Genomic DNA, 25,058 nt, shown 5'->3' with positions numbered 1-25,058 from the left:
ACTATGTAGATTCCATATACGTTTAAGCCCTGTCGATGCCATCACTGCTCCCACAATATTTTCTATGTCCTTGTCTCTTCACACGCCAAGACCCTATTGTCACACCGTCTGGGATTATTTACATATATATAAATCATGAGAAACTTACACAACGACATGTGTAAATAGAGATTCTAAGTCAGGTTCGAAAAATAGATCAGCACATTTTTCAAGCACAGCTACCTTAGTTTTTAGAAAAATGTCTCCATTAATGATTGCCAAAATATGACAGCTCCTTTTTTCTTCCACGCATTGTTATGTATCATAGACAGGCATAATATCCGTTACAGGTAGTTGTTGGTTAATGGTTGTGTTTAGGTGAGAAAGGTCGAGATCACCCCATGAAAAGAACAGTCTTAAAATGAATTTAATTACATGTTTAGAACAAAGATGACTAGCGTTGTTTTGCTAGCATTCTTCACAGTCTGTAAGAGATCTAGATATCAACTCCGGTGCGAGTGTGTGAGAAAATGGTTTTAACGATGAACCCGTCTGGGATTGCAAACGTCGTTACACATTTTTTTTTTAATTGCCAGAACGTTAACAAGGTAAAACAACGTTAACCAAGTCTCCATCGTTCCAGGAACGAAGGCAAAACTACAGACAATTTACTTCCAATGGTTGTATCTAACTTTGAAATATATTCGATTGGGTTAATCGCCCGATATGTTTCTTTTAGTTTTATAATTTCACGCTGTCATAATAATTTGCAAACATTGAGTGCATATCCCGAAAACACGGCCCTTTGTCAATGTTATGTTCAACTAGTTCCCACAAACCAAATCGACTTACTAGTATCATGTAAACAGACGGAAGGACAACACACACAAACGACCGAACGCTGCCCAAAAATATTATCCCCTTTCATAGCACTGTCGAAGTAATCAACCGACTTGGTAGTGGGGACCTCTAGCAGTTAAAGTATTTATTACAGGTTGACAGTGCACAAATGTTACAATACTGCTGCAGTACTGACAGTGATTAATAGGATTCGCTTTTGATCCATGGTCTACATCGTCAATACGTCAAATGTACAAAGGTCAGACCGGTCTTTACCGTGGTTGAAACTTCCTCACTGGAACATAATGGGACGTCTGTCCGGGAAAATTGCGCTGTGCACGGCGTCTGCACAGGGGATAGGGTTAGCTACGGTTCTGGTAAGTCTTCCTGACGAAATTCTTTTCGTACTTGTCTTCCTCAGCACTCGCTGAAGTAGAGCGATGAAGGCTGCCGATCCAGCGGTGCCAGCCACGTTTCCGCACTCCTGCTCTGGATGATCGATCTCGGTCGGAATCTCCAAGTCTGTTGGCCGTTGGCTTCATTTTGATAGTTCAGTTAGCTCAATATGTTCTGTAGTCTTCTTTTCCATTGTTTGCGTACCGGGAATTACTAGTATACTTCCAATACCTCAGGGTATGTACATGTCATGTAGGCATTAATAACCTATTGTATTGAGTATTGGTGGCAGGCGGCCACGCCCCCCGATGTAGACCGAGTCCTTGGTTCATATCAAGGCTAAAAAGGGAGTTGTATTTTTTATCACAGTATAAAGTAGTATTTCAATGAAGTAAAATAATGCTTCATAATCTAAATTTTGATGACTGGGCATATTTAACGTTAATGTTTAATTTTTTTTATTTTTCTTTATTCAAAACTGTTCTCAATATGAATGAAAATTTCAAACATCACTACAACAATACAGAGAAGTATGCCATGAATGATAGAAGAGACCATGGAAAGAGTGTAAGGATGGAATCTCTCATGATCAGCGCTTCCCAATCTTCACCTTTGGCTTTATTGATACAACACCATGGTCAGTCCAAAGTCCCCTTTCCTACTGTTAACAGTTGAAAATTGTACTTGATCATCTTATTCTTTCTATCTGTAGGCATTTGCTAAGGAGGGAGCCAGAGTGATTGCTACAGATGTCAACATCAGTAAACTGGAGCAGGAGGTCAAAGATGTGCCAGGTGAGGGAACTGGCTAGATGTCTGAATGAAAGAAGGATTCTTAGGATGGATGGAGGGATCGAGAGAGGGAAGGAAGGCATGATGGATGGTTGGTTGGTTGGTTGGTTGGTTGGATGGATGGATGGATGGATGGATGGATGGATGGATGGATGGATGGATGGATGGATGGGTGGGTGGGGCTTGGGTGGGTGGGTGGATGGATGGATGGATGGATGGATGGATGGATGGATGGATGGATGGATGGATGGATGGATGGATGGATGGAGTAACACTGAGGTCTCACACAAATCACATACACGATGCTGAATGCTCATGTTCATTCTTGTTTACAAATGTACATAATGTCAGAGATCCTGTTTATCTCCCCAGGAATTGAAGCCAAGCTGCTGAATGTGGCAGACAAGGACCAGGTGACAGCACTGGTTGACCAGTTAGACCGTGTGGACATCCTCTTCAACTGTGCAGGGTACAGACAAAAACTTTCTGTTACTTATCAGTGTACATGTGTAGCCTGACTAAATCACGCTCATAGCGGCCGGCCCGACGGTTACCGCCTGGGTCTTTAACTTCTGCCAGCGAGAGATTGTGTAAACACAGGCTATGTATTATGAATATGGCTGGGAGGTTTTCTAAGGCGGGCTGTTGATAAAGCTCAACAACTGTATGTGCACTGGACATGCACAGTTTTAGAGTTGATCAAACAATGGTCAAAGCACTACTTCATATACTTAAAAGCAACAGCCAACAGGCAGTGTGTTTCTTGTGTTTTAATATGACGACGTAAATTGCCATGGTCTGCTTGAGTAGTTCATAGTTAACAAGCATGGCCTCATGTATAATTGACCTTTTATCAAATCTGAAGTTTATTGGAAAAAATCCTGACAACCAATGTTCCTTCCAGGGAAATCATTCTAAATCCTAGCACACTTCATTATGCCTGAATACAAATTTAATTAGTCATGCCATGTGCATCATATGCTTTAAATGAAGTAGCCTTTCTTTGTTTCTAGAATAGTGCACAACGGTACTATCATGGACTGTGAAGAAGCTGATTGGGACCAGACCATGAATGTCAACCTGAAGAGCATGTACTTCCTGTGTCGGGCTGTTATACCAAAGGTCAGTCCACTAAAGAGCATGTACTTCCTGTGCCAGGCTGTTATACCAAAGGTCAGTCCACCTGAAGAGCATGTACTTCCTGTGTCAGGCTGTTATACCAAAGGTCAGTCCACCTGATGAGCATGTACTTCCTGTGTCGGGCTGTTATACCAAAGGTCAGTCCACCTGAAGAGCATGTACTTCCTGTGTCGGGCTGTTATACCAAAGGTCAGTCCACCTGAAGAGCATGTACTTCCTGTGTCAGGCTGTTATACCAAAGGTCAGTCCACTTGAAGAGCATGTACCTCCTTTGCCAGGCTGTTATACCAAAGGTCAGTCCACCTGAAGAGCATGTACTTCCTGTGTCAGGCTGCTATACCAAAGGTCAGTCCATCTGAAGAGCATGTACTTCCTGTGTCGGGCTGTTTTACCAAAGGTCAGGTGAAATGCCACATGTAACGTTACATGTGGTCTTAATAGTGATAAACACAATCCATTTGTTAGTTATTGAACTCAAATTGAAATGCTATGATGTGTAATACTATTCAAATTCAAATGCTAGAGCAAATGTATGGGAGTCTCTATAACATCTGTCTTAACATTCAACTTCTAGATGAAACAAAACACACAACACTGATACATGTTTAAAAAATGTAGACATTAGATCAGAATTATTATGTTGAATGTGTGGGACAGCATACAGAGGTTTAGTTTTTCACAGATACTGTATCTCTTTCACCTTTATCGATATGGATTAGTTTGAATATGTCTTTGCATTGCAGATGGTGGCACAAGGTTCAGGGTCCATTGTCAACATGTCCTCAAGTGCTTCAAATATTAAAGGTGGGCAGTCTAGTAACTACAGTATGAGGATTTGAACTGCTAAATTATCAAAGTAGAAATTACAACAGAGATTAATCATTTATTGTGAGACCTTGGTTGCTATGTTATGCCCTTGGGAAACTGTGACTGCACATGAATTTCCTCACACCTCTATGTTGAAAATGAGTAAGCTAGTCTATACCAGGGACATTCTTTTGGATGGGATTTGAAACAGAAGCCCCCTGCATTAGACTATTAGTTACAGAATGTTCAGATGTCTGTTTTCTTTCTGACCTTCAGTGTGATAGAGTCACAGGTCAACATGGTCACAATGATAAAACCTCCATATCTCCCAAAAGGTTGTTAACATGACTGTACATGTATGTTACAGGTGTCCCCATGCGTTTTGCGTACTCTGTCAGTAAGGGTGGAATCAATGGACTGACCAAGGCCATCGCTGCAGACTTTATCACCAAGGGGGTTCGCTGTAACAGTATCTGTCCAGGTAACAGTCCCTCTTCGAATTTCAGTCAAACAGTTTAAAGATATTTTGTAAAACATTATGTGTATAGATAAGGATAACATCAGCCAACAAAGCTTAGTTTGGCTGCCATATGTACATTAGAAACAGTGTGTACAGATTATAGAGATATGAAGTGTGTCTAACTGCTATATTTTCACCTCAATGAACTACAGCTACAGTGGAAACACCCTCACTGAAGGAGAGAATCAACGCCTTTCCCGATCCTGTCAAGGTTGGGGTGTTTTCAATCCAGTATTCAAAGAAGACAATTTTATGATTGTACATCCAGTCTCACTATCTCAACAAATGAATGATCTGAGCAATTCCTCTATATCAGTTGTACTTCTAGAACTGAAAATGACATTAATCAATGAACTGTTTTAAGTCGTACTGCTTTGGATGCTATCAACACTCGCATAAGAGTTGGACTTTAAAAGAGCACAGCTGTGCATAATGTTGTACTCATGTCTACATTCCAGGCTCGAGCAGACTTCATCGCTCGACAGAAGATGGGTCGTGTTGGTAAGCCAGAGGAGATCGCAGCCCTGGCGTTGTACCTGGCGTCTGATGAGGTGAGAATCTCGCCTAATGTCTGGTTCAAACTTTTCTAACACTTTCCTTCTTCATAGTACAGTTAGAACTGCCCAAGAATCAAGGGACTGATAAAATCTTGTCTATGTTTACAGGTAATTTCTTAATGCTTGTATCAATGGGGAAAATCATCAAAGGGATCACTAAAATTTGGTCACATTTGCCAGCTGGTCTTTATGTACAGATCACTTGTAAAGATTTGACTGTCAATTCTTGATAATTTCTGTTACTGTAATGATAAGAACTAGACATTCCCCTTGGCCCATAATGTAGGAAAAGTTTAATAGTATTGCTCATCTTACCAAAAATATAAACCTCTTATAACATGTATATTTTCAAGTCTGGATACACCACAGGCCAGGAACTTGTGATTGACGGAGGCTGGAGTCTTGCTTAACCTGACCAAGATGTACCTGAACTGCCTGTTCGCCCCGAGATGACCCTGATGTTCCAACTACTGCAAACATGACCACTGTTGTTAAGGCCTCATCTTCTATAATCAAAAGAAGTGCTTCTAGCAGTGCAATGATGAAGAAATGTCCGTTCTATATTTGAACAGCCGTATTACAAATAAAATTTAAATGCTATTTTCAGCTTTGACAAAGAGTGGAGAAATATATCAATGAGAATATGTTATTAATGAGCCATGTTTGGACATGAAAGATTAATACCTAATGGATTATGAAACATGCAAATGCTGGCAAGACCAAGATTATATTTTGTATGATTACTTCGGATGAAAATAAATATGTGTTCTCTATGTTTGCCTGAAGTGATAATTCATAACAGGAAGTTGTATGGACATTTTATTAGTCACTTGATAAAGAGATATGCATATTTATCCCTCTCCATATTGTACTGAAAATAGTAAAAGTTGACATAGATAATCTCCTACATCTAACTTTATCTTGGCTAATTCAGTTTGCCACAACATATCCAGCCTTAAGAAAATAAAGACAAAGAGATAATTTCAATTATGTGTAAGAGGTGAACATTAATATAATTTATCCATTAGTTATTTTTGGTGTCAGGACCACAAGTGAAAGGGACAGTTTGTAGAACTAGACTAGTGTAAAGGAGTGTGATGGATTGGGGACACGAATAGGTACTCAGTGTTAAAAGTTCCGACTTTTTTCCTCACGGTAATTATCCTGCTATTTAAACCTATTGTAACTGCCGAATCTCTTTTAGTCTCTTTGGTCAAGGTTGTATCGGAGTAAATGAACCCATATACAAGATATTAACCTTAAATACGCGATCACGGCCTTAAACACTTACCTTCTGGCGACGTGCTGTAGAGAAGCAACTTGAAAGAAACTAAACACAGAGTAAACAGTATATTATTATTTATTTACTTCTACTGTCCCCACTTAGTTCCCAAATGAAGAGTCTAATGATATCCAGGCCACAGGACAGGCCAGGTTCGTTCACCCACCCGAAGCTCACACAATTGTCAATCCCGCTTGAGTGGAATTTTCTCCCAAAGGAGTTTATTGTTCCAAGACACCATACTTGCAAAAACCTTGTCTCAATTCCTTAGTAGCTTGGTGGGACTTTTATTTGTGGGGTGTACATTAAGACACAATAGAATGGGCTCGTTTTATATCAAACAAAATGCGTGCAACATTAGCCACTGAACTACTATAAAAAATATCCCTGTAGTAACACCAGCTTATTATAAAGTTGGTACAGTATATCGACTATCAGTTAACAACCAAACCTACATGAATATATCATAATGATAGCTACCAAACTAACGTTATGGACGACATCCTCCGGACTGAAGTTATAACACGAAGGAAAAAGAACGTAGGAAATAATTTGCCCAATCTTTTAAATCTAAGTGATGAAGAAAGTTATAAAGATCGTTGAAGACACATAACATTATACAGTATAGTTAACAAAAAATCCTTCATTATTGAAATTTCATTAGTAGGTATGTTATCTTGTGTCAGGAGATGGTGTAACAATCTAAATTTTACACTTGTTCTTCTATCAGTAGGTAGATTATATTGTTTCAGAAGGCAGTGTAACAAAAATGTAGCATATCAAGCGGCTTCCTCTGGCGTTTGATACATCGTTAAGTACTCAAGACGCTTACAACATTTTAGAAGGAAAATTGGATCTATTGACAAACAGACAAAAACATCGTTGCATTGGCTCAACGTCTTCTTTTTCCACAAAAAAGGATGGACATTTGGACGTACTAGCCTGTCAGAAAGTTTTACAGGAATCGCACACTCGACCACTTCTATTTATAAAATTCGAAGAAACTTGTTACTTATGACCTAATACCTCATTGTCTCGTTTGTGAAATGTTTTCAACGTTGTCTTTCTTGATTTTAGATGGTTGCACTATAGTAAACAAAGTCAAATAATCCTTTGAAAAGCCTTTAATAGAAATCAACCCTTTGCGAGCCTTTTGCCATTTCTCCATTCCCGAAAAGACAGAAATTTGGCAATTTGGCGGTCGTCTTAGTCACTTTTAAGGTCGCGGCCGGGAGCGGTACTGCAGATGAGGCTCCGATGGGGTTTATACTCCCAACTTGTAAACATGTAAAAACAGACAAGCCATTAGACTTAAAGCCAGGAAATACTTTTCCAAGCAAGCGCGGACATCTCCACACATATTTCAAATGAGATTTAAGACTTATAAAACACGGGTTGACATAAAGAACAAGAGTTCTACGACCTCATACCTTCGTCAAATGATTTTGACCTTTATGACTGACGTATTAGGAGTGTTTTTCATCAATCATCAATAATACCAGTTGACCCTCTTCACCCAAATAACATAAGTTGTCCAAACCTCCTTGTTATGACTATGAGCTTAACAAAGAAGGTTATGCTAACATTTATCATCAATTATGCAAATAAGCTCCCTCCTTATTAGCATAATTTGATTCAATGGTGTTCACATTCACACAACTTCCTAATGCCACAAGTATGAAATTGCCTTCATTTACTAGTATGGAATTATAGTAGTTTCTCATTAATTATGCTAATTAGGCCCACATTTGCATATTTCCTATCTATCAACATTCCTCTCTTCCTTAGTTACAAATGTCACATATTTGAATAGTCATATCATGGAACACAGCAGATTTTTAAAATTGCCTCATTAATCATGCGAGTTAGAATTTGATTTGCATAATTATCATCCAATCATACAAAGCATCACGTAAGCTATCTACATACCAAAAATCATGACCATCCATCAAGACCATCTCGAGTTATAGTTTTTCTCATTAATTATGTCAATGAGGTTCTCATTTGCAAAGCTGATATCTATTAATATTTCTCTCTTCCTCAGTTACATATGTCACATGTTTGAGAGTCCTATCATGGAAATTGATGGATGTATAAACTTTCCTCATTAATTATGCAAATTAGATACTGATTTGCATAATAAGTATCTAATCATGTACATCAGCACTCAAGCTATGTGCTTACAAAAATTTATGACCATCCACCAAGCCCTTCTTGAGTAATTCCCTTTCAAAGTCTGAAGCAAAACCTGCCCCTGCTATAGCCAACCCATAGGTCTGCTTGGAGACTACCTTACCAATGCCTACAGCTGGCTGACAGCCAATTTGTGTAACTGACGTTTCCTGCCTGCCCGATGACCCCTCAGGACCCTTACCCCTATCCATGACGCCTTGAACAACACAGCCAACACGTACACATACTTCAGCATACAATATAACACATTTTTACACTTTTCTCGTTAATTATGCAAAACACTTCGCCCAAAATCTAATCATCTTGAGATTTCCCACATACACATCGACACACCAACTACGACAACAAACCATCCAGGCGTTCTCGACTTATTCTGTTCACTAACAGACACACAGACAAGCATCATCGAATAACCTTCTCGACGAAACCATTCGTCGACGAAGGTAATTACATTTTTAGGCGCCGCGCGAGGATCCCATTCACCACCGAGGCCGCCGGTGGAAGCGCCGCCTATATTCATGTACACATCACGTTTTGTACGTAATCAGTAAGTTAAGGATGTGTGTGCACATCATCCACTTTCCCTTGACAACTTTGGCCCTTTCTTCAACTATTTATCAGCATAGATGATATACCAATGGGGCCATTAGACCACAAAATGATACACCGCAATGCTTTACTAAAAAACATTGTTATGTTACTTGGTGCCTAACTTCATGCTGACCCATATGTTTGTAAGAATATTCTAATTCGCTGTATCAATTTGTGGTTGGTCTGGTGGCCTGGTGTCTGTAATTGCAGAGTATAAACAGTTGAATAAAAGACAAAAGTTGCACATGAAGTGATATGTACACTGGCAGCCACGGTGTTAGATGGGCTCCTCGCGTTGTGTCTAAAATTCCGTCCTTTTTAGTGGTCTTAAAAGTCTTAAAGTCATTCTAAATGTATGTGAAGACGTCCGGAGTTGTTTGGAGAACTGTTCACCAGGTTTAAGACTAATGTCTTGTATGATTCCACATTTTACAAGTTGGGAGTATAAACCCCATCGGAGCCTAATGTGCAGTACCGCTCCCGGCCGCGACCACAAAAGTGACTTAGACAACCGCCAAATTGCCAATTTTCGGTCTTTTCGGGAATGGGGAAGTGGCGAAAGGCTCGCCAAGGGGTTTGAGTATTCTAGGCTTTTTGGCTTTGCTTTCCTAAGTGCAACCATCTGAAATCAAGAATGGTGATATCTAAGGCATTTCACAGGCATATTATGTCATAAATGACATGTTTTCTTCACATGAATAGAAGTGGTCGAGTGTACATTTCTGGTAAGTTGTCACTTTCAGAGGAGTTATCGTTACCGCATGGACATTTCAATCCTATTTTGTGAAAGAAGAAGACGTTGATTCAATGCAACAGTGTTGTTGTTGTCTGTTTGTCCATCAATAAAACCAAGATGCTCGATGGAGAGTGAATTAAGGTTGTACATGAAGGTGCGATGTATCACAGAGGGAGCCTCTGGATGGGCTGAGTCAAAATCATGTGCATCCTACGAGGTTTTGTATGCTGACTATAATGCACAATGATGAATTCCAAGTCAAATCCTAACCTATATATACAGTAGCCACATTACCACTGGATGTTGTCAAAAAGGTTGGGATGTTTGTTTACTCCGACGGTTCAGTTGAATTCATCACAGCGTGAAAGAGAGGGCAAAACAGGTGTATGTACACCTTTACAAGTTGCTGTCGTCACTATTATACACAGTACACACTGGATAGACCATCATACACATACAGGAGCTGTAACTTTTTACAAGCGACACGTCGTTGCGCGTTTGACAGATGGATACAACTCAAATCACTCCATACACCGCACCACTATTCCAGAAATGACTTTGATCTATTTATCATATCTTACACAGAAAACACAGATGTTGTAGTGTATGAGCTACATTCTTTTCTTTATTCCGATATTCAAATCCGAGAAATGTGCCACAAAAGACGACCTGGTCCTTGTTTCCCTGATAGTCAGTGAGGCCAGGGATTCGGGCACTTGCTGTATCTGTCACAGTAGTCCGGAACGGCGAACACCGAAGCATCTGGCTGTCCAATATGAAATGTAGTTTGGTTGAAGGTTAAGGTGTGGACGTAGGTGACATTGTCAGACGTGACGGACTCCCAATACTGACAAGGTTTGCCTTTAGCTGTCTGATACCATCTGTAAATGTGTACAAACAAACTTTTACGGTATTATCAGCTCGATGTACCTAGACTGTTATAGGTACTCTTATGATACTATTGGGCTCTGCAATAGACGCTATATTTTCAACCCGCCAGAAATAGGAAAGATCAAAAACGCGTCAAACGGTCTGTTATATCAATCTTAACAAGATTTTAAGATACAAGTACTGTTCTTGGTCGAGAAAGGGTACTCAAAGGACGCTATTTCGAACTTCTGCCATCTTCCTCCCCTTTTGAAGCAATTTTCAACGTCAGGTTAATTAGGATTATGAAGATGGTGGTTCACTGCACTCAGACACGCTCACAGTTAACGTTTCCCCACAAGTTGAGTCAGTCTACTTTACTCATAGTACATGTATCAGAATATCACAACTTTCTTTAATAGTTACCATTCACGTGATGTACTAATTGAGTATATACATGTAGTAGCTGTTGCTATACTGTCATATCCCAGTCAAAGGGAAAGGTTAGCTCATTACCTATCGGCGGTGGTCTGACCATGGGTTCCCGCCTTCTCCCAGCCCATGCAGCCCGTCCCATTGATGGTCTCGTTCCCGATGAACTTGCTCTCGGCCAGCCAGTTGGGCACGGGCACGGTGCAGCCCTCGGCCGGCCCACAGGCCCGACAGCACTTCTTCTCCCCGGGGTAGATCACGAACATGTCTGCGTCTTGGGAGAACAGGACTTGGCAGTCGCCATGGGGAGCTGTCACGTTAAGACCACGTCCCTGGTGCATAGCAAAGTTATGAATTTGGAGAAGACAACAGCCTTTGGCCATGCTCGTTAGGTATAAAGTGTGTGTCTTATTATCAAATTAATCATTAAGAGAGTCTGAAAACCCGAAGATGGCCTGGGCGTATTTCTTTGTCAAGGATGGGAAGTGCAAGGTCCAAAGCTGGGTTGTATTTAATGGTATCTATCATGAGTAGTTGTATCATACCGCTACCTGACAGATCCAGTTATTCTGGTTGTTGAGGTGATCGAACCTGGCGCTGATTTGAGACCAGTCGTAGTACCAGGCCCCGTCATTCCGGGAGGTTGTTGCCGTACCGTTACGAGCCTCTTCTTGAAATTTTACTGAAAACGCCACGGGCCAGGACGGGGGTGCAGGTGGGGGAGCCTTCGTGGACAAAACTCTCGCTCCCAAAAGCAAGGTAAAACCTACCAGTACGAACATATCGACCATAGCCAGTGCTGAAATAAAACTGGAGTGAACTATGAACTTTAGTTTGTGTCGCGTGTTTACATTTCAGACTGTTGAAAACTGAGGCTGGAAGTGACACAACGTTTTGGTTTGACGCCAACACCATTCGCTGGGCAGATCTAGAGTTGTGATCAAGCTGTTGTACAGCTGTGCATACATGTGATTGTACAGGTAGAAGAACGTTTAAGATCGTCCACAAAGTCCTCGTCTGACAGCAAATGCAATATGGCTTGTTTGCGTTTGAGGTTAAAGATTAATATTTCGGTAGATTGACAGTGCTGTATGATTCTCAAATTACCTCGGATTCGAATATTCTATAAAGAAACCAAATCATTGGGGTTGAAATACTGACGTTAGCGTTATATAGATATGTACATAATATATTAAGGATATTTTGCGGTTAAGTATTTACCACATATAAGATCAGAAGAGTCGCGAATCAAAATTGAGTCTCTCTGTTGAAAGTTACTGGAAAAAATCATGCTCAATTTTATTCTCCCTGATCCTGTAGTTACAAAATTACACAACCTACATGTAGGAGTACGTCTGCAGCACAGCAATGCCTTTACAGTTTCTCTCTTCTGTAGACAATTTAACAATCAATCTAGTTAATTAAGCTACAAATACATTGTAAAGTACATATTCATGGCGGATTATTTCTAAGATTGGAGACACACACTTACATTGTATTGCACTCAGAATATATCACAATGAACAAGACATAATATAAAATGTATCAAACAGCAAAATCGGTGTGAGCAACAAAAGCACACAGGCCAGAATGTGGTGAACGACTAGTATGTAGAGTACACTTATCATACATGATCTGTAATCTAATATGGATTATGATTATTCTTTTGGTTATTGAAAAAAGTTTGATCTGCATGTATGGTGTCCTTGAGGTTGAGGTACAAAAGATTGTTACACAGAAAATAGTTGTCTCTAACTGCAGTGAGTGTTAATTTGATAACAACAGTGTATAAATAGTCTGTGATGAAAGTTTGATAACTATAATGTGTAAATAGTCTAATCATGCCACATGTACAGTAAATCTGGGCATCTGTCTCATGATTTAAGTCAAAAACAATAGCTATTGTTACAAACTTCTCTGAAAAGAAGTATCATGATACAATTATAATATTAACATTGCAAAACAATTTTTTTCCAATTTGACACTGCTAATGTCCAAATTGTTGTTAAGATGTTCTATGGTATTGGTTAAAAATCTAGGCAAAAAAATGGACAATCATATGTATATTCCAAGAATATCTCAAAATGATTTAACATACCCCATCACCACAATATAGAAAACTAGCAAAAAAAGTCATATTTGCTACTGGCCAATACAATGTGTGGCTAGACTCCACAGATAATCCACAATGTTGACACTGACTTGATGTCTATCCATCCATCTGTCTGTCCGCCCATCCATCCATTACAAACATACAGCCTACACACACAGTATCATACATAATGATCATCATTAATTTTGCAACATCAGTGATTCTATATGTAACAGATCTTTCTCATGTATTGACAAAACTAAACACTGCTGCACAATACAGCTTTTTGCAGAATCCATGATTTTACATGAATTTCATGACTTCAACACTGAGAAATATCAGCTACAGTAATGGCCACTTCATGATTTTCTGAAACTGTTCTAGTTTCTTTCTTTCTTTATTCCTACCATCGGTCCCAGAGAACTCTCGTGCGGGTTGTCTCTTTCACCTAATGTACATCCCTGTGTAAATCTCTGCCTGACAAATGTACACTCAGTCTGGTCACTTTTGATTTGGAAAGTCATTTCAACACTGTAAGGACATCATGGTGTAAGCCCTTCATTTTCACTTTTCCATGATGTACTCTAAAGTTTTACAATATCATTAATTTTGAAAGAGCATATTATATTATGGGATATCATATCTCTATTCCTGTCATAACATACATAGCTGTAGAGATAGCTTTTGATACTCCATGTCTGTCCAAACTTCAAGTGACCCGCATTATTCAGTTGTAAAATTCACTCAAACAAGCACATTGCAGGTTCATCTAACAACGTTCATTCATGATTAAAACTTGTTAAAATTGATAAAAGAGTTTTGTCAGCTGTAGCAAGCTTTGTCTTCTCATATCATTTTAGATAACATCATAAATGGTAGTCAGTTGACATTCAAACATTTCGGTAAACATTACTACATGTAGATCAGACACACAGATATACGTAAGTCAAAATTCTGATTTGGCCCAAACAAACCCAAATGTACCAATTTGAAATTCATTACAGTATGATATCCCTGCTTCATGTTATTGAGTGTTTGCTCTGCAGAACATATCTCTTCAAGTGTTTTTCTTTATCTACAATCTATTCACATACCTGGCTGAAAGCAGGTGTCAAGCAGATGTCATTGAGATCCTATCTCACCTTAAGTCTTTCACTAAAAGCAGTCTTAACTAAAACACTATTTACAACAAACAGTACACAGTATTTACATTTATTCATAACACTTTCTCAATTCTAACAGAACACATAAAAGTAAGTACACTGTTGTTAACTGTTGATAGATATGATCTTAAGTTTCAAATAAAGTTTGTGTTTGCTACACTGTTTACTGACTTAAAAATCCTTACCACTGTTCTGTGATTTACATGCATCAGACATAAGAGTATTCAGTAACTATTGACATTAGTCTGGATCCTGAGGCTTCTCCTCTGGGCTGGCTCTCCCTGTCCTGTGCTTGAGGACTGCATCCCAGATACGCAACTGGATCCCGCCCCTGTGTATAGAGCCAGGCAGTGATCTTTTAAAATCAGAAATATATTCATAATGCTAAACATCACATGCAGTGTGTTTGATAACTACTAAGTAAAATGCAGTATGTAGTTGAACACTGTAAATAGAAAGTGCTCTGACCAAACTGCCAAGGCTGACATTATGTTGATAATGCCACCATTATCTATCTGTGTACTACTTATTACATTTTCCTACTTTAATACTAGAAATTGAATTGCTTCCTTTTTTCTACAGTGTCATGTTCTCTCTTAACAAAGTACACAATGTGGCATTCACTAGGCAATGATGGATCTAGCAATGTGCCCTTTGACAAAGTTGAAGTTAGATGCATGTTAAACTTGATGACCATACCTGAGATTGAGCTGTCTGAGGTCATCTCTGGTCATCAGCTCCAACACATCGTGCAGACTGTACTCTTCATCAAAAAACTGCAAGCAAAAAAAAGCATAACTTCATCAATATTCAATGATCTAATGCAAATCTTTAGTGTGTCAACAAACACCAGTGTGACAACAAATAATCAATTATAGTCCAACATATATATATGAAATGTTGGGATCCATAGTTTAAACATTCCATGCCTTATAGAATACAAGTAATACAACGGTTACCTGAAACTGTTGTGATGCATAATTTGCTGTTTGCAACTATGCCATTTTTGGAGGGTAAGGTACCAGAATGTATTGACAATAGCAGTATTGACTTGACCAATGTAAATTCACAAGACAAGAAAAATTAATAACACTGTTGTCAATGAAAAGCCTACAGTGTAAGAGGTCTACAATGCAGTTTCAGGACTTTATTACTGTGGCTAAAACTGACCCTGTCTGCCACCGTGGTGTCCAGCCCCAGGTCAGTCAGCCATCTGTCCAGCTCTGCATCCCTCCTCACCACTCGACCAACACTCGTCACGCTGGCACTCGCACTCCCAGCTGACGAGTGCCGCGAACGCTCCCCTGTGCAGTTATAAAGCAGCACATCATGTGTGAGATTGTGAAACAGAGAAATAACAAACACCACATCACATCTCTGTTAAAAGGCAAAGTCTGACAAATCACTGAGCGGCCATCACTGCATTAGAACTATAACACATAAACCTGTGGCAGTAATTAGTTAATCAACGAAAAAAAGCTTGAATAAATACTTTTTCTCTCAGTTTAGACTATTGCTATTATACATCTTTGTATTGTATTGTATACATCTTTGTATTGCACATGTTTGAATTTTGTTTTTGTCTAATGCATTCGTTTTGGTAGCCTGGAAGCCAGACTGTTTTCAGGAGGCTAGCTCCTCAGCTCAAGAGCCAACATACCCCAAAGGAAATTGGAGGAAATACACACAGTGGAACTTGCATCTACACTGTGAACAGTAGTGCAGGTAGAATTGAGTGTTACCTCCTGATTGTAGATGCCTGACCATCTGCTGTCTGTCCACCACCTGCATGTGTAACAGCTCGTTGTACTGTCGCTCACTCTGCATCAGTTCCTCCAGCAGTCTGGGGGGGGCACACATCTTATACTTTAACATCTAGGTCTTCATACTGCACTTTCACTTTAGAGAATGTAAATCTGTTATTAGTATATCATAATAGTAAACTTTAGGTTTCTCAACTCCATAACAGCAAAAAAGAAAAGTTCACCTGTTAGTAATTAAGTTCATGATTGCATTGATAAGATTTTACACTAAAAACAGTGTTATAGGAACATGTTAGACAGAAAGTGTAAAGCCATCTCACAATTAAGTGTACATGTGGACGCACTGGATAGCAAATGCAGCAAGAAGACTAGCAGACTGCTGCCCACCCTTGTGTCAATCACACCCACCTGCTGCAAGTATAATCAAAAACTGGATACTACTATACTACTACTACAACTACAACTACTACATACTACCGGTAAGAGCTGTCCTACCTCCTGTTCTCCAGCTGCAGCCTGCTGACCTGCTCATGTAGGGCCAGCTGGGAGGCCTGGTTAGCGAACAGGAGGTGGTGGTCGTGTGAGCGTGTGGAGCTCAGGGTGGACACGCCCGACGTGTTGCCGCCCTCCTCCTCTGACGAGGGTGCCATGGCCCCGTCAGGCTGGTGCTGCTGCACCGGGGGGTGGGGGTGGACGGGCGCCGTGGCTGCCGACGAGGACGGTGGCGGGGCACGGTTAGCGTAGTCTGGAACAAAGGGTGATAGTTCATTATGCAGCATTTGTTGTAACAGGATTGGTCTTAATGACATGATTTTAGGATAAAGCCCACAATACAAAAATCAAATAGGATAATCATCTGCTGTCTTTTGTCCGTGACTCTTAAAGATTGGCTGAAAAACGTGGGACTATTCATTAGCCACTTCCTCCAAAGAAGCAGACCCTTACCCCTACCCCAGTTATGTACATAGAAACATCAGATAGCTCTATAGACTAAAGTAAACATATGTACATTTTTTTACATTTATCATATCTGTGTATCCCTGACGTGCAATTAGCCTTTGGGAATGAGTTTGCGAGTAAAGATATTTATCAATGTCAATAATGACCTGTCCATAGCAATCAAACTGAACTGCACCATGTAAAGTATGGTCTATATTAAGTACTTCTAATACTCTGATTCAAAACTTAAACCTAAAGAAAAACATCAACAATGAAAAGAATGATGTGGATAGCATGAAGGATACTTCATTTTTACATATACATGTCCATGTAGTAGCAACAAGTCATTTTATTCCAGTTATCGTTGGATGACATGAGATTAGTATGCAGCTGGCACAATGGTATTCATAATGGGTGAGTGATAATTTAGGGGTTGTACGAATAGAAAACAGCTAAATCACAAGTACAAAATACTGTAGTTTTCTATTGTCCGAACAACAATGTAACAGAACAAGATGCCAGTGACATGTTTTTTTATGACCACACATCACCTGCTTGCAGCAGAAGGACTTGTTTAAGTTGCATTTGCCTGTCCAGGGACATGTACTCTGCAGAAATGTACACTCCACCTTAAGCATATCATCAAAAGAACATCACTACCGATATATGTATTCTATAACGTGTAATACCAGGATCTATTTCTCACTTTCCATAGACATGACTTCTTTTGGCAATTATCATTGTTGTGCTAAAAACTAAGCATATGGGGAGCACAACACAAACTAAGGTATTTTGTTTGGTGAGCTGGCAGAAAAAGTGACTGTGCTATTGGCTGTCACACAGCAGGCAAACAAAATCAGCCAACAAATTTGTGTTCTCTCCATCATTGCACAATTAAAGAATGGCCAATGTTTGCAGGTTCTTAAGCCCCGTCTGATGTGATGGGTAGATTTTCAGGTGAAAAATACCCAGGAGTTGCTAGCGTTTTTATTAATTCCTCGACTTTCTGGTGATCAACAATTATGACCGAAGCTTACTGACTGTGTGACAGGATATTAGACAGAGATTGTCAGGTTGTAGTCCCACCTGGGATGTAGGTGATGGCCAGCTGCACAGCATTTCTCACCAGGTCATCCAAGGCAAACATCCAGTGGGGCTGGATATTGTGTTCCTTCAAAAGGTCAAACACCTGCAACAGGAAATACAATGAGTTAACCAAGCCTTGTCTGAGAGAGATGTTCATCTTGTTTCTTATGTACTAAAAAGGGTACCAAATGATTAACTCACAACATCCTGGAAGATGTAGAGAGCTATCTGGACCTCATTCATGGCCTGGGAGTCAAACTCCAGCTGTTGCTTCATTGTGCCTGAAAAACATTTAAAACTATAGTCAGCACTTCTGTTTCATACATGTAACATCCATTATCTGTAACACAACAGAAAACTGTTATAGAAGCATCTGCTGTGCATAGATAATTTACAAGTGTACTTAAAAAAGAGACAAATCTATTTCATCTCACCTATGGCCTTGGCCAGGATGGACCCCACCTGGTCCTTGATGTACTGTCTCAGACTCTCGATCAGATAAACCAGATGTGTCTGTGGACAAAAACAGATTTTGAGTTCAACTTTCAATTCTCATGAAACAGAAGTGCATGTACTCGATTGTATATCACAGTCCATTGTTTGTTACAGATGAATTAACTCCAGTTGTAAGCTACCGGTACATAGTTTCATACATAATTCTCAACAGACTCAGTTCCAAGTTCACACCAAGTCATGTATACCCATGTCTAATACTCTAATAACTGTTCAGTCTGTGTTTGGAAATTTGTGATAAGGAGGTACATGTATCGACAAGCTCTAAATACCAATGCTCAGATCAAAGTTTATCCTGACATAGGTCAATAGTACATCCTCTGAGCAGCAAATGTATATTCTGACAGCTTTCTCTGTTCAACCTCCCACAAAGCTCACAATAATCATTGTTAAAACAGTCTGAGAACCTTGCAGCTCTCACCTTGGAAAGACGGACACTAGTGGCAGAGTCCTGTTCTATCCTGGCCAGCCAGCTTGTGCACACCTGAGACACACAGGTGAGGAAGGTGTAAGAGCTTCAACACCAACATTATAGTAAACGTTTTGTCAACCATAATTATACACTACTACTACTAAGATGGCAATGAAACAAACTACACATGAAGCACACGATACTGTGAGGCAAAATACTGCCCCTGGGCCTGTTTTGGTTGATGGATCAGAATCCAAAGAAAATGACCTTGCTACCATACCTTCTCTTCGTCTTCTTCCAGTACTTTGACAAGAGTGGACCTTCTCTCACTCTCTTTTCTCAGGTTGTAGAATGGAGTTAGGCCTGATGCTGAAAACAATATACTAGTATCAGAACCACAAACTTGCAAGCAATCTGCAAACCATACCATTTGTATTAAGCATTGAAAAGGTTCAAAAACAGTGTGTTTGCTACAAAATCTCATTCTTTTCCTTGCTCCTTTTGCTAGAACCAATGAAAGTAATTTTATCAAATTTTTGGAAGACAAAAATTGTTTTATCATTGAATGATAGATAGTTTAGATTCAATTATTAAGCAGTAATAGTTAGAATCTGGAACAAACCTGTGTTTTCATCTTGGAAGAATCTAGGTCTGTCCATTGCATCTGCAGATCCATCAGAACTGCTGTGCAGTGGACTGGGGGTGCGCAGGTGACTGATGGAAGTGGGACTACTGCATGAGCACAAACATTACCAGATTGGGTCATCTAAATGGGTCCTACAAACTTCAAGAAAGACAGCAAGGCTATATAATAACATATTTTGATGGATTTAGTAGATGTAGATTGTCATCTTTGAGGAAGCAAAGTGTACATTTCCCACCAAGAAATGAGATTGCACACAAAAATCAAAGGATAAAAATTACAGGTACCAGTTGTTTTGGCACAAGAATAGCTCAAATTCTGCTCTAGATCCCACCTCAGATCACCCTTGATTGAAAATAAAGTTAGATAAATCAAGCAAGCTCGCAGCAAGTTAAGGATGAGTCCACACCAGTCCACACCATCCCTACTCAGTATTCACAAATTTAGACTTACCTGCTGTACGCAAAATCAGAGGAGGAACCAGCAAATGTGTCACATCTAAAGGGTAGGTCAATGAGAAACAAAATAAAACAAATCACAAACATGAACATAACGGAAGAGGGGACAACAGATACAACTTAAAGCTACATATAGAGAGAGCAAGACTGACAGAAAGAAAAAAGATGTTGACGTCAAAAAGTTGGGAAATAAGGGTGTGTCATATGGTCAAGGTACAAGTAGACACTGCTGTTGTCTTAATCACTGGTGAGTTTCCATCTTTGTTTACTTCCTTTGCCCTTAGGCAATCCAGCTTTTACAAAATATTCTATTCTTAACTGAAGTCTATCCATAATAGGATAACTTTTAGTGCAGTTTTATGGCAATGATATGCCCTTATGACAACAGGTTTATTTTGCAGCCTTGCCCTTTCATATTTCTGTCTACTAGACCACATATTCTCAATGTTTCATCAAACCTTCTCACTTCACTGGTATGACAGGTGCTGCAAGGAAACACTTTAGTTTAGCACTTGTTTGCAGGCCTTTTGTATATACTTTGTACAATTTTTATTTTTTCAGTCTTGCTACTGGTAAGCTTAGTATGGTACATGTTTTACACATTGAGGAAGCTGATTACAATTTCTGTTCTCTGTTGTAAGGATTTTGTTCTGTATACTTTGTCTAGAATTGAGTTTGATGTAACTACAGGAAAGTCTGAAACAACAGGAGGAAAGTAAAGGCCAAACTTCTATTCTATCTATTTTCTACAAGTCTATAGAAAACTAGATCTTCACAAGAAACATTTGATAATGACTAAAAGTCTAAAAACACTGCAAACAAGACTTAGTGCTTTTGGGCGTTGATGGAGGCAAGAAAAGGAAAGCAACGTCAAATAAAAAGATAAAACCTGAGAGTCTGAGTCAGCATTTTCAATTTTATATTACTGTGAAAAGGCAACGTACTGAGTCACAGATTACTAACTTAAGTATTACTAAGAAATTTTGATATTAAAATAAGCCTCAAAGCTGCTGTAAAACTGATGCTAGCAGGAAAAAAAAGGAAAATCATTTTTGAGAGGTTGAGGAGGGACAGTACTAGTGCATACTGCGAGGGGGAATTGCCACTCCTAGATCAAAGAAAACTTGCCGGTGCAGGGGATGTTCCATTACGCTGGGTAGGTCCAGTGACAGCCTTGTATGGTGGGGTGAATAAAATTGTGAAAAGTGAGGGGGGTTTACACAGTCTCAGAAAAATATGTCCCTCTTCATTCTTCTACAGGAGGATCTGATTAAGTCTTGATTCCACCAGGAGATATGACAATTCAACTACTATGTTAGTTAGAGTTATCTTGCTCTCTGCTATAAGGTTAGAGAAAGTTCATGTTAAACGATGACAAGAGCTGTGTCTTCAATTACTGAATCCAGTTAAGTTAAATTGACAATTTTCTAAGCAGGAACTTTTCTTTCATACTTTTTCCAAGACTTTGTAACTTTTATCACATTTTTTGTATCTATTGACCAACTTGGTATCTGTATGTAAAAAAAATCTGTAGTTTTTATTATTAATACATCTATTATAAAACAATAGATGAATCATAATTATGGGTTAACTCATCATCTAATGAACTGTGCTCCTAACAGTCTTACCTGTGGCGCTCGATGACAGGTGGTGAAGGGTGCGCATCACCCGGAGCTGTGAGAACAACAAAATTAGGGAAAAAATAAACACTTATTGATTCAATTGATAAACACTATCTAGTCAATACAGAAGAGTGTCCCTATCATTAGAGAGAGATAAAAGTGTAATAAATCATTGATAGATAAGTAACAGATTAGAAAATAAAAGATTTTTTAAAAGTACTTTTCAATCCAGTTTATACAGTCGTTGCGCTACCAATCTCCTGTGACAGGGACACTCTTCTGGATTGGCTACTAGTGTTCACCGAATTACTCAACAAGTTCAATTCAAACATTGCTTGGGAGAAGGATTCTGAAGTAATAGGTAGGAATACGAAAAAGGAGTGAAAAATAAAGGTAAAGAATAAAAAGGAACTGATCATGAGCCATGCAGCAGCTATTAAAGGAAGAAAAGGATGAGGGCTTGAGTAATGGCAAAAAATAAACATTTTCATGCTTGCATTGGCCAGCTCAGGACAAGCTCAAGCAAGATCCAAACAACTGAATCTTAATCATGGACATTTTCAGTGCTATATCAGAGTTTAGAGATCAAATAAATCCATGTGGGATCCAATCTGTTTCTTGTTTATCCTCTTCAATTTGTTTGATTGAGCTGAACTTCTGAGAAGAATTGATACATTCTGTGCAACTCAAAAAGTGCTTTAAAATGTTGAAACTAAAAAAGGAATAAAGTTAGCGGCGGGGATAGTGCAGTATACAACAAAGACAGCTGCTCCTTCTGCTTGAGAGCTTGTGCATTATTTTGGCACAAATCTTGTGTTAAGCAACTTACAGAATGACAGTTTACGAGGCACCTCTATCATGGAGGACCTCCTTTTGTCATAAGCTAGATCAACAGAAGGAAGACAGGAAGCATATAAAGATGGAAATCCAGTCACAAAAATGGTAGTGTACATGTACATGTATGTTATTGGAAACATTTCCTACTACAGCAAGGAAAACTGTACTCCACAATCCAGCGAATCTTAAAAGATTAGGTATTTTAACACAAATGTAATAATTTTTCTTCCTTGTGCAACCATTGTCATCACACGATGATGTGGCTTATGTACATGTAACACCACATCTCTTTTGAAATAGGCTCCACAAAGGTGAATATAACATATGCACCAATAGGAATGTTGACTGGTCCTGGATTACACATTTCCTACTCTAAGTCACAATTCACTGGATTTATGGTGTACAGGTTTCCTTTAGATACATTCTACTGTACAGTGTTATGCTCTGCTCTACAACATTATACTGCTAGAAAGCAAAAAGCAAGCAAATCATGAAAGTGACTTCCTTCTGAAAAAAATACCAAGCATTAAGACATATACACCCGTTACAGTGACTCTTCAGCATTCAAATACTTCTATAGACTGTGGCTCAAACAAATCAACACAGACTATTCTCTATAAGACTGTTGGTTGTTGTGAGTTAATTCACCTATACTTTGCAAAAATCATTGTCATTGAAATCAAACATGCTTCACACAAAAAGAAGCCTTGGCCCTATGACGAAGGCCTACTTGACACAACAGACACAGACACTTCTGCTCAGCCCACTTACAGCCGACTTCATGATATTCATCTATAGATGATGATCGGGCCCATGCAATGGGTCCACTATCTCTGCGTTCACAGACTGCATTGTTGAAGAAATGGAAGAAAACTTTACTCTAAGCTCATGGTAGCAATGAGAGATTCTTTTTTCTATAGATATTAAAATACTCATATCATGACTCAGGAAAAGGAAGTGAATGATTCCCAGCCGTAGCCGTAGATGATGTCATGAGATTAATTTGATTGCAAAAAGCAATAAACAAAGGTTCAAACAAACAATCTCCTAAGACAAGTGTCATGCTTTATACACTACGGCAAGTACTATTGTCCAAATATCTTTCTCACCAAGAAATCTGTCTGAAATTTTCCATTTCTTTCCTCATTGATGTACGTACAATGTATATAGGGTGTTTGACAAGAATGACACATGCACAATCAGGACTGCACCCTAAGGTAAATACTATCCACATACCTGAAATACTGCGATCAAACCCATGTCCATGAGGACTTTTAGACACTTTGGACTTTTTTCTGTAAAAACACAATGATGCAGGACCTGGTGTTATCATAGCAGTATAAAGAGCTTTAAAACAGAATTCTACAAAGAATAGCAACAGTGACATTTTTAGTATATTACAAGTTTGTACAAAATATTCATCTCATTTATGGATAGACAATGAACATGTTTCTAATGTTTCCACATAGGTATGCAGCTGAAAGCTTCACAATATTTTCTTTACAAAAGCATCTTCATGTATGAAAGAAGAAAAAAACTTCCTCAAAGGTAAGGTATTATAATCTAACAATAATCATTTAAACAATCAAGTGCACACTAGTACAATCAACACTTCAAGATTCAATGTAAGAAATGAGAATATTGGTTCTGACCTGGTGAGCCAAGGATCAGTCAGTAGGTCCCCAGCTGTAGAACGCTTCCCTGGATCTGCCTCAAAACACCTGTCAAAATAGAAGGTAGGAGGGTTGTCTCTTTCAAACAGATATCTTTCAGTATTGGGGACAGTATGTTTTTCACAAAGAGAAGCAACTGTCATCTAGAGTTTTCAGTATCAGGTAAAATATGTGTGAATGGCATTTAGCACCAAGGACAGCACCCATCAATGGGCCCACCAAACATGAAATGCTTTCACGCCATTACAGCTAACGTGAATTACTTTCAGCACAGCACAAATACATGCATAGTTTTTACACCAGAATGGATGGGTAGACAATGATGGTTTTTAGCACCAAGGACAGCACCTATCAATAGTTTCTAACACCATCACACATGAATTAGCATTTAGCATAAGACCTAGTATATACTAAAACAACTGTCAGCCCTATGAACCTTCCAACTTTAAGTAAACTGGTCAAAGTATAGATTGTCACTGCACAGCATGTAGAGAACATGAACCAACCTGAGGAGGAAGCTGTTGGCCTTCTCTGACATGACATCAGGAATGTCAGGGTGGATTTTGTAGTAGCCCACCTTGAACATGGCAGCCTGGGGGTTCCCAAGCTAGCAGTGACAAAAGGGAAAATCCTCAGTCAGTAACGAGTGTTCTGTTACAATCAAATGTTACATGCATCCGCCAAGGCCTCTAAATGATTGTCACAAACTTCAGGTATCTGTACCTG

The 25,058-nt window shown here is 39.2% G+C and overlaps 3 protein-coding genes across 8 annotated transcripts in view; 1 reads left to right on the top strand and 2 right to left on the bottom strand.

Annotated features, from left to right (window-relative positions):
• Positions 1-951: 951 nt before the first annotated feature.
• LOC136434329 (dehydrogenase/reductase SDR family member 6-like) lies at positions 952-5,803 on the top strand. The gene is made up of 9 exons (XM_066427103.1): positions 952-1,196; positions 1,928-2,009; positions 2,379-2,475; positions 3,020-3,128; positions 3,890-3,950; positions 4,321-4,434; positions 4,626-4,684; positions 4,932-5,024; positions 5,384-5,803. The coding sequence occupies exons 1-9, from the start codon at positions 1,044-1,046 to the stop codon at positions 5,438-5,440; spliced, it is 825 nt and encodes a 274-aa protein (XP_066283200.1). The 5' UTR covers positions 952-1,043; the 3' UTR covers positions 5,441-5,803.
• A 4,626-nt stretch (positions 5,804-10,429) lies between these two features.
• On the bottom strand, positions 10,430-11,942 carry LOC136427863 (uncharacterized). Its single transcript, XM_066417059.1, has 3 exons — positions 11,683-11,942; positions 11,216-11,463; positions 10,430-10,713 (listed from the first exon to the last, which is right to left on the bottom strand). Exons 1-3 carry the CDS (start codon positions 11,920-11,922, stop codon positions 10,524-10,526), a joined length of 678 nt encoding a protein of 225 aa, XP_066273156.1. The 5' UTR covers positions 11,923-11,942; the 3' UTR covers positions 10,430-10,523.
• A 456-nt stretch (positions 11,943-12,398) lies between these two features.
• LOC136434130 (mitogen-activated protein kinase kinase kinase 15-like) overlaps positions 12,399-25,058 on the bottom strand; it is a 34,046-nt gene continuing 21,386 nt past the window's right edge. For 3 of the 6 annotated variants that reach the window (XM_066426897.1, XM_066426916.1, XM_066426911.1), the window contains 17 exons: positions 24,839-24,939; positions 24,312-24,380; positions 23,896-23,954; positions 21,829-21,874; positions 21,329-21,373; positions 20,196-20,240; positions 19,722-19,831; positions 19,380-19,468; positions 19,109-19,171; positions 18,609-18,687; positions 18,376-18,455; positions 18,175-18,277; positions 16,645-16,894; positions 16,129-16,229; positions 15,557-15,690; positions 15,086-15,162; positions 12,399-14,717 (listed from right to left, as the gene is read on the bottom strand). In XM_066426897.1, the coding sequence (XP_066282994.1) occupies positions 14,627-14,717; positions 15,086-15,162; positions 15,557-15,690; positions 16,129-16,229; positions 16,645-16,894; positions 18,175-18,277; positions 18,376-18,455; positions 18,609-18,687; positions 19,109-19,171; positions 19,380-19,468; positions 19,722-19,831; positions 20,196-20,240; positions 21,329-21,373; positions 21,829-21,874; positions 23,896-23,954; positions 24,312-24,380; positions 24,839-24,939 (1,542 nt within the window). In that variant the 3' untranslated portion in view covers positions 12,399-14,626. Of the gene's footprint in view, positions 14,718-15,085; positions 15,163-15,556; positions 15,691-16,128; positions 16,230-16,644; positions 16,895-16,935; positions 17,697-18,174; positions 18,278-18,375; positions 18,456-18,608; positions 18,688-19,108; positions 19,172-19,379; positions 19,469-19,721; positions 19,832-20,195; positions 20,241-21,328; positions 21,374-21,828; positions 21,875-23,895; positions 23,955-24,311; positions 24,381-24,838; positions 24,940-25,058 lie in introns of those variants that run through there. The other 3 variants (XM_066426903.1, XM_066426923.1, XM_066426931.1) reach the window with 3 other exon arrangements.

The sequence above is a fragment of the Branchiostoma lanceolatum genome, chromosome 1 (assembly GCF_035083965.1).
Source record: "Branchiostoma lanceolatum isolate klBraLanc5 chromosome 1, klBraLanc5.hap2, whole genome shotgun sequence".
Lineage (NCBI taxonomy): Eukaryota > Metazoa > Chordata > Leptocardii > Amphioxiformes > Branchiostomatidae > Branchiostoma > Branchiostoma lanceolatum.
The sequence above is the reverse complement of the archived record's forward strand: the minus strand, read 5'-3'. Positions and strand labels throughout refer to the sequence as shown.

Coding starts and splice junctions, on each gene's coding strand:
- LOC136434329 (XM_066427103.1), top strand. CDS start 1,044: ATGGTCTACATCGTCAATACGTCAAATGTACAAAGGTCAGACCGGTCT. Junction 2,010..2,378: donor GGAGGTCAAAGATGTGCCAG/GTGAGGGAACTG, acceptor TTATCTCCCCAG/GAATTGAAGCCAAGCTGCTG. Junction 5,025..5,383: donor TGTACCTGGCGTCTGATGAG/GTGAGAATCTCG, acceptor TATATTTTCAAG/TCTGGATACACCACAGGCCA.
- LOC136427863 (XM_066417059.1), bottom strand. CDS start 11,922: ATGGTCGATATGTTCGTACTGGTAGGTTTTACCTTGCTTTTGGGAGCG. Junction 11,464..11,682: donor AGAATAACTGGATCTGTCAG/GTAGCGGTATGA, acceptor GCTATGCACCAG/GGACGTGGTCTTAACGTGAC. Junction 10,714..11,215: donor GGTCAGACCACCGCCGATAG/GTAATGAGCTAA, acceptor ACACATTTACAG/ATGGTATCAGACAGCTAAAG.